Source organism: Procambarus clarkii, chromosome 10 (assembly GCF_040958095.1).
Source record: "Procambarus clarkii isolate CNS0578487 chromosome 10, FALCON_Pclarkii_2.0, whole genome shotgun sequence".
NCBI lineage: Eukaryota > Metazoa > Arthropoda > Malacostraca > Decapoda > Cambaridae > Procambarus > Procambarus clarkii.
This window is the reverse complement of record NC_091159.1, coordinates 46,051,016-46,060,121: the sequence shown is the minus strand read 5'-3', so window position 1 is coordinate 46,060,121 and position 9,106 is coordinate 46,051,016. Positions and strand designations below refer to the sequence as shown.

At 46.5% G+C, this 9,106-nt stretch overlaps 1 protein-coding gene across 3 annotated transcripts in view; it reads left to right on the top strand.

Moving 5' to 3' along the window:
• Positions 1–9,106, top strand: part of LOC123773324 (immunoglobulin superfamily member 10) — a 398,237-nt gene that overhangs the window by 344,052 nt on the left and 45,079 nt on the right. For 2 of the 3 annotated variants that reach the window (XM_069321997.1, XM_069321999.1), the window contains exons 3-4: positions 3,322–3,532; positions 8,385–8,465. In XM_069321997.1, the coding sequence (XP_069178098.1) occupies positions 3,322–3,532; positions 8,385–8,465 (292 nt within the window). The remainder of the gene's footprint in view (positions 1–3,321; positions 3,533–8,384; positions 8,466–9,106) is intronic. The other variant, XM_069321998.1, reaches the window with a different exon arrangement.

The window sequence follows — 9,106 nt, the reverse complement described above, 5'->3', positions numbered from 1 at the left end:
AGTTGTGGAGGGAGGTGGCTTCCACAACTTGTTTCTTCAGTGCATTCCCCCTTGTTGGCCTACCCGTACAGGGTATATCTTGAGAGGTTATCTTGAGATGATTTCGGGGCTTTTTAGTGTCCCCGCGGCCCGGTCCTCGACCAGGCCTCCACCCCCAGGAAGCAGCCCGTGACAGCTGACTAACACCCAGGTATCTATTTTACTGCTAGGTAACAGGGGCATAGGATGAAAGAAACTCTGCCCATTGTTTCTCGCCGGCGCCTGGGATCGAACCCAGGACCACAGGATTCCCTTACATTCCTTACACTCATTTGTGTTTCACGTTTGACTCACGTTCTCTCGTTCTGCTTGCTTACTCTCTCTTTAAAGAAGCCGTTCTCGTCCTTGTCAATTCCCTTCAGAATCTTGTATGGAGTGATCATATCCTCCCTCTGCTTATTTTTCTCCAGCTGGGTTGAGGGATTTTGTTTGCTTTACCTCAGGTAGAAGGCGGGTGGTGGTGGTGATGGTGGTAGGAGAGTGGGTGGTAGTGGTAGAAGTGTAGTGGTGGTAGTTTAGTGGGCGGTGGTAGTAGAAAAGTGGTAGGTGCTGCTGGGTGGTATCACTGGATAACAATTACAATAACAAATATAATAATTAAAAAAAAAACAAGATGAAGAAGAGAGTTGTAGCAGCAGCGGCCATATTGTCACCTTTCCCCTCACTATTTTCTATATTTAATTTTTATTTCCCCTTTTTGCCTGGGCGCCTCCGTCTCTACCCTCTGTATCAGAGGTCCACACTGCTGGCTACCCTCTTCTTCCCCTCTGTCTCCCCTCTCACCCGTCCGCTTGTGCCTCACTTCCTGCATTTATTCTGTCTCTCCCCTCTCTCTCTCTCCTGTCCCCTCTCTCTCTCTCCTGTACCCTCTCTCTCTCTCCTGTCTCCTCTCTCACACTTCTTACCTCTCTCACCTTCAAGAACCGCATATTTCCCCTCACCTCTGTAATGAGGTGGTCTCTGAAGGGACGTTTCCCCTCTTTCCTTCGCAGCTACACCAAGTGTCCCCATTTTTCGAGTCATTCTCCCCTCTGTTGGCTGTTATGTGGTGTGTGTGTGTGTGTGTGTGTGTGTGTGTGTGTGTGTGTGTGTGTGTGTGTGTGTGTGTGTGTGTGTGTGTGTGTGTGTGTGTGTGTGAGTCTGCCTCACAAAGATCTTGTATGAGCCTCTAATCACTTGGGTGATAACTAGAGCCTCTAGTGCTAAACTAAACACTATGTGAGCTTGGATCTTAACTACAGAGGGTTTTTCGGATTTCTTCTACTCCCGGAGCCCCGGATTGGATCCAGGCTCGACATGTGTTATGTTGGTCCATCAGGCTGTTGTTGCTTGGAGCGTCCCGCAGGACCACATAACCACTGCAGCTCCGGTTAACCGGGCACTGCTTGTAGGATCGAATTGCTTTTTGATGCTAGACTAAGAATTGCGTGCTCCTCTGATGCTTGATTAGAGGATGAAAATAGACAAATTCCTGCTTATATCTTAACTTATCTTATATCTTAACTTCTGAAAGCATTCTATTCCCCCTTGAATCTACTTAAATCTAGCACCTTTAAGTTATCATGTTTATCTTGAAAGGTTATCTTGAGATGATTTCTATACGAAGGAGATAACGGAACAAAATTTAGGGGGGGAATTGGGGAACTATTAAGGGAAAAGCACCAAGTCATTACGACTATATAGCACTTGGAAGAGGTCAGGATAAGGATTTGGGACAGGGGGGGGGGGAAGGAATGGTGCCCAACCACTTGGACGGTCGGGGATTGAACGCCGACCTGCATGACGCGAGACCGTCGCTCTACCGTCCAGCTCAAGTGGTTGGAGAGATTTAGGGGGTTCAGACCTCCACTACTGCCAGTACATTCTTGCAATGGAAGATGCAATATAGTAACTAAGATACTCTATGGATTAATATAGTAACTAAGATACTCTATGGATTAATATAGTAACTAAGATACTCTATGGATTAATATAGTAACTAAGATACTCTAAGGATTATATGTTCTACTGTTTTACTTGGAATAATATAGCATTCTGGACTTGTAAACTACTCAACACCTGCAACAATCAAGCTTCAGTTCATCTTCTCTAAAATTATGTCATCCAGAATGTTAGCCAATTCATCAATCTTTACTATAAGTTAAGAAATAAATCTGAAAATTTTCTGGAGATAAAAAAAAAAAGTTCACAAAGAAGGCTCTTATCCATGAATAAAAATTTAGACGTCTTATTCAAGGCTATCTTTATCTACAGGAATTTACAAATTCGTATCTTTAAAGTATCTCTGGTCCAACTGGTCCAACTGTTGCAACTGGACTTTCCTCGTAATTAGTGTCTCAAGAACCATGGTAGAAATCCTTGTGAGTGTCGCAAAAGTGTGAATTGCACTGGCAAGGAACTATCAGGAGGAAGCGCCAAGCCATTACGACTATACAGCCCTTGGAAAGGGTCAGGATAAGGGTTTGGGATGGGATGGAGGGGGAAAGGAATGGTGCGCATCAGCCACTTAGACGGTCGGGGATTGAACGCCGACCTGCATGAAGCGAGACCGTCGCTCTACCGTCCAGCCCAATTGTACTGGCGAAGACAAGTCCATTTCCTCACACTTGTTATTTATATAACAGAAACAGCGAACGTTGGAACTGTCCCCTTTAGGAACCCCGTTTTTTGGGGGGTCTCTCAATTTAGAGTAGTTTGTCCTCATTTTGACCTGGTTTTCTGTTACATATTTATCTTTTTCGAGTTTTTTCCTAGATGGCGTTCTGGGAGTTCTTCTACTCCCCAAGCGGGGCCAGGATCGAACTAGTGAGAACTTGGTCCAACAGGCTGATTGCTTGAGGCGCCCCGCATTCAACTATATATATTTCCTGTACAGTATTTTATGTTAAAATCACTCTTAACAATCTCTTGTGAGGGAGAGTGTCAAGATTTGATGGCAATCTATGAAGAAAATCACTGCATATCTCTCTGTCTCTCTCTCTCTGTCTGTCTCTCTCTCTCTCTCTCTCTCTCTCTCTCTCTCTCTCTCTCTCTCTCTCTCTCTCTCTCTCTCTCTCTCTGTCTCTCTCTCTCTCTCTCTCTCTCTCTCTCTCTCTCTCTCTCTCTCTCTCTCTCTCTCTCTCTCTCTCTCTCTCTCTCTCTCTCTCTCTCTCTCTCTCTCTCTCTCTCTCTCTCTCTCTCTCTCTCTCTCTCTAGGACACATACCGTCACTCACTCACCCAAGCTCACTCACCCAAGCTCACTCACCCAAGCTCACTCACCCAAGCTCACTCACCCTGACAGGTGTCGTGGATGCGCCACGAGGACCTCCACATCCTGACGGTGGACAAGTACAAGTACAGCACGGACAACCGTATCGGCGTGGTGTACAACGAGGGCGAGCACGAGTGGCTGCTCAAGATCCAGGGCGTGCGACAGGAGGACGCCGGCCGGTATGAGTGCCAGGTATCAACTAAACCAGTTCTCAGCTTCATCGTCAACCTGGACGTGGTGGGTGAGTTCTTCCGGTTAGTGTGTGTGTGTGTGTGTGTGTGTGTGTGTGGGAGGGGTGTGTGTGTGTGTGTGTGTGTGTGTGTGTGTGTGTGTGTGTGTGTGTGTGAGTGTGTGTGTGTGTGTGTGTGTGTGTGTGTGGGGAGGGGTGTGTGTGTGTGTGTGCGTGCGTGTGTGTGTGTGTGTGTGTGTGTGTGTGTGTGTGTGTGTGTGTGTGTGTGTGTGTGTGTGTGTGTGTGTGTGTGTGTGTGTGTGTGTGTGAGTGTGTGTGTGTGCGTGTGTGTGTGTGTGTGTGTGTACTCACCTAGTTGTACTCACCTAGTTGTGCTTGCGGGGATTGAGCTCTGGCTCTTTGGTCCCGCCTCTCAACTGTCAATCAACAGGTGTACAGGTTCCTGAGCCTATCGGGCTCTATCATATCTACACTTGAAACTGTGTATGGAGTCAGCCTCCACCACATCACTTCCTAATGCATTCCATTTGTCAACCACTCTGACACTAAAAAAGTTCTTTCTAATATCTCTGTGGCTCATTTGGGCACTCAGTTTCCACCTGTGTCCCCTAGTGCGTGTGCCCCTTGTGTTAAACAGCCTGTCTTTAGCAACCCTGTCAATTCCCTTGAGGATCTTGAATGTGGTGATCATGTCCCCCCCAACTCTTCTGTCTTCCAACGAAGTGAGGTCTATTTGACTCTTGCAGGATTTCCCCTCCCAGATGATACCTTGTGTTCAGCCTGTGTGTCCCTGTGTGTGTGTGTGTGTCCCTGTGTGTGTGTCTGTGTGTCCCTGTGTGTGTGTCTGTGTGTCCCTGTGTGTACTCACCTAATTGTACTCACCTAATTGTGCTTGCGGGGGTTGAGCTTTGGCTCTTTGGTCCCGCCTCTCAACTGTCAATCAACTGGTGTACAGATTCCTGAGCCTACTGGGCTCTATCATATCTACATTTGAAACTGTGTATGGAGTCAGCCTCCACCACATCACTTCCTAGTGCATTCCATTTATTTACTACTCTGACACTGAAAAAATTCTTTCTAACGTCTCTGTGGCTCATCTGGGTACTAAGTTTCCACCTGTGTCCCCTTGTTCGTGTCCCACCCGTGCTGAAGAGTTTGTCTTTGTCCACCCTGTCAATTCCCCTGAGAATTTTGTAGGTGGTTATCATGTCTCCCCTTACTCTTCTGTTTTCCAGGGATGTGAGGTTCAGCTCCTTTAGCCTTTCCTCGTAGCTCAATCCTCTCAGTTCCGGGACGAGCCTGGTGGCATACCGCTGAATCTTCTCTAACTTTGTCTTGTGTTTAACTAGGTATGGACTCCAGGCTGGAGCTGCATACTCCAGGATTGGTCTTACATAAGTGGTATACAGGGTTCTGAAAGATTCCTTACACATGTTTCTGAAGGCAGTTCTTATGTTGGCCAGTCTAGCATATGCCGCTGATGATATTCTTTTGATGTGGGCCTCTGGGGACAGGTTCGGTGTGATATCAACCCCCAGATCCTTCTCTCTATTTGACTCTTGCAGGATTTCCCCTCCCAGATGATACCTTGTGTTCAGCCTCCTGCTCCCTTCGCCTAATTTCATCACCTTACACTTTCCCGAGTTGAACTTTAGCAGCCATTTTCTAGACCATTCCTCCAGTTTATCCAGGTCATCCTGTAGTCTCTGTCTATCTTCATCCGTCTTGATTCTTCTCAACTTGTGTATTCTCTTGATTCAACTTGATTCTTCTCTTGTGTGTATGTGTCCCTGTGTGTGTGTCCTTGTGTGTGTGTCTGTGTGTCCCTGTGTGTGTGTCTGTGTGACCCTGTGTGTGTCCGTGTGTGTGTATGTGTCCCTGTACGTTCCTGTGTGTGTGTATACCAGTCTCTAGCCTACCCAGACACGCCCACTACATATATATATACATACAATTCCAGTATATATGTGACTTGGTATATACCTGCTTGTACGTTCACACACACATGACTGCAACACACAGACACGTGCCTCGGAGGAGCGGCCGAATCATAGATCTTCCCGGATGACTGAAGTGACAGACATGACAGCCTCTCATCTCCACCGGCTCGTGATTGATGCTCGCTAGTTGATGCATTAGCCAGGCGGCCCTTAAGGGGGGGGGGGTCCAGGTATCCAGGACTCGTCAAGTATTGATGTACCCAATTACGAAACCTGTTGATCTGTCCTCGATCTTAAAGTCTAAATATATTTTAATTGATTAAACGGTTTTATGATGCCTTGAGCACCACGAAATTGTTTTATATCAATGATGAACTTGGAGGTGTGACGTTTCCAAGTTCATCAATTTTTTTAATAAATGGAAACCCTGCCGTTATGATTGAGTGAAGATATACAGGTTTCGTAACTGGACACGTCAATTCTTGATGATCCCAGGGGAACCCCAAGAGGAGTGTAACAGCGTTCTACGTTCTCCAAATAGAACGGAACGGATGGGGTAGTTTGATGCAGGGCTTTCTCGGTGGGGCATATCTGGGGATATGTTGAGGGGGTAGGGGGTGTGGTGGGAGGAAGCCCTTGTTCTTTAAACACACCCCTGAAACCTCTGTTCTTTAAACACACCCCTGAAACCTCAGTTCTTTAAACACACCCCTGAAACCCGTGTTCTCTAAACACACCCCTGAAACCCGTGTTCTCTAAACACACACCCTGAAACCTCTGTTCTTTAAACACACCCCTGAAACCCGTGTTCTCTAAACACACACACCCTGAAACCCGTGTTCTCTAAACACACACACCCTGAAACCCGTGTTCTCTAAACACACACCCTGAAACCCGTGTTCTCTAAACACACCGTTGCAACAAATCCTCAACACGAGAGAACGGTCACAAGGGAGGGCCCATAATCAAGCAGAACTCGTCCAATTGTGAAACAGTTGAGGCTCCCGGCGATAAAAAGTCAACAACGGCAAAAGTTAGTCAGAGTTGTAGTTTGGTCACTAAATCGACACTTCACCCATCCCCCCTATCCCTTACATCCTCCTCCCGCTCCCCTTCCCTTCTATCCTTCCCCCTAGCTCCATCCTCTCTCACCCATCGCCAGAGCCACAAAGCGACGTCCTACACATTGTTAGGCGTGAGTAGTAATTGCCGTCTTTCCTAGAAATGATATGACTAACTGGCTGACTGGACCTCCGCCTGTTGTATAGATACATATGTAAGCCTCCTTTGATTGTGTGCGTCCTGGGCATAATATTGTTTCTTGTATAGTGTTAATGTTAGTTACGCTGACCGTTGTTCTAATGGAAGGTTGACGGTGGTCGCTATATGTCAGGTCCAAGGGAGGTCAGGTCCAAGGGGCCAGGTCCAGGGGGCCAGGTCCAAAGGGGCCAGGTCCAAAGGGCCAGGTCCAAAGGGCCAGGTCCAAAGGGCCAGGTCTAGGGGACCAGGTCCATAGGGCCAGGTCCATGGGGCCAGGTCCAAAGGGCCAGGTCCATGGGGCCAGGTCCAGGGGGCCAGGTCCAAAGGGCCAGGTCCATGGGGCCAGGTCCATGGGGCCAGGTCCAGGGGGCCAGGTCCATAGGGCCAGGTCCATGGGGCCAGGTCCATAGGGCCAGGTCCATGGGGCCAGGTCCAAAGGGCCAGGTCCATGGGGCCAGGTCCATAGGGCCAGGTCCATGGGGCCAGGTCCAAAGGGCCAGGTCCATGGGGCCAGGTCCATGGGGCCAGGTCCAAAGGGCCAGGTCCAAAGGGCCAGGTCCAGGGGGCCAGGTCCATGGGGCCAGGTCCATAGGGCCAGGTCCATGGGGCCAGGTCCAAAGGGCCAGGTCCATGGGGCCAGGTCCATAGGGCCAGGTCCATGGGGCCAGGTCCAAAGGGCCAGGTCCAAAGGGCCAGGTCCATGGGGCCAGGTCCATGGGGCCAGGTCCAAAGGGCCAGGTCCATAGGGCCAGGTCCAGCAACCGTAACGCGGAGATTTTTTACGATAAATTTCATGAATTTTTCTTTAAACAAGTTTTAGCATAAAAACAACATTTACTTTTGGCTAAAAGTTCTGTTTTTATACTAAAAATTTGTGTCTTTACTGAGCTTGACACTAAAAGTTTTATTTACTATATTTCCAGCAACAAGTTTAGTTTCTTTACTGTGTTTTTAAAAGATTATTCATTCATTTTTTTTTGTAACTACTTGTTCCCATTTCCTTAATCTGACTGCCGTTAAATGTTAAGTTTCCATCCTTTAATGTCGTGAAGCCTCTTTCCCCACACTGTCTCAAGCAGTCCTGATATTTTGAGATTAATCATCCAAAAACACCTGTGTGTTTCCTGTTTGTTTATACACATAGTTTCTCAGTTGTTTACTATTCTATCTAATTTTGTACGTTTAAAATTTTCAGGTCATGTATTCAGGTGATTAAATTAAAGTACTTGTGTAAGTCTACTGCTGACTTGCTGGTTACATAAGAATGTGTGTGGTTTGAAATTTATAAGATATGTAAATAATTCTTTATTGTAATAATTTCATGAGTTACAAAACGTATGTAACAATTTGGTAATCAAATTTACAGGCAAACAGAAGCACATGTCTTTTGTTGTCAAATCAAAATTCCATATTATTTGTATTGAATTGTGGGTTTTTGTGTGATAATTTTTATGTAATACGCTATTTTTGCATAGCTGGAGACTGAAGAGAACAAAAGGAGTTAACTAGTTAATTAAGTGGTTAGATATGAGTTCAAATCACCAAGATAGGTAATCACTGCGGATAGCATAGAGTCGCATCTCTAAGGAAACGCAATATTTACATCCAAGCTGTGAAATTATCGTTTATAATGAAAAAAGTTATACATTGTAGAATTGTCTCTTAAAACTTCACAATTTAACTGTGGTGTATGTGTGTTCAAGACGCCCCGGCCACCACGACGCCCTACCCGAACCTGCGCGACGCCAGCAGACCTGCAGACGCCCCGCGCACCCAGAAGCAAGGTGACCTGCAGACCTGTATTATCACGCCTGCACGGCCTTCTCTTGGCTGGACTCGCTGCATGGCGATACACACAGCCTGTCTCTTGTAGGCTCACAGTAGGCCTACACCCCACTATTCTAGCTCATACTAACCCGATGAAGACCAATTAGCATCATGGCCAATTTAACCGCTTGTTCTCAAGTGCCAGGACTAACTACATCGCTCTACTAACTGCCCCAGTTTCTACACGACAGATGTCGCTTGTTAAGTGGCAAGCTGAGTAACTACTTACTCAGCCTACGCTTCAAAACCACTAATGAATACCGATTAACTAACAACTAAAGTTTGACTTGAACTGATTTGTTAACAAACTCGTTATAGTGTGAAATGTTTTTATCGAGTAGTGCTATTTTCTGATTGTTTATGCCGTCTAAGTACAGCAAATGCCGTTATTCCCCTCAAGCTGTGTTTTAAGCTTTGCCTCAGTCAGTTTAAGCAAGATGTACTGAAGACTGATGAATCAGTGTCATAGCTAGGAATAGAAAGTCTGAATTATTCTGACAGCTTCAGGACCTCTTCACTAAACTGTACGAGGCAAAGTTTAAAGCATAGTTATAGGTGAATGGCTATATCATTTGCTATACTTTTAGAGTCATAAATA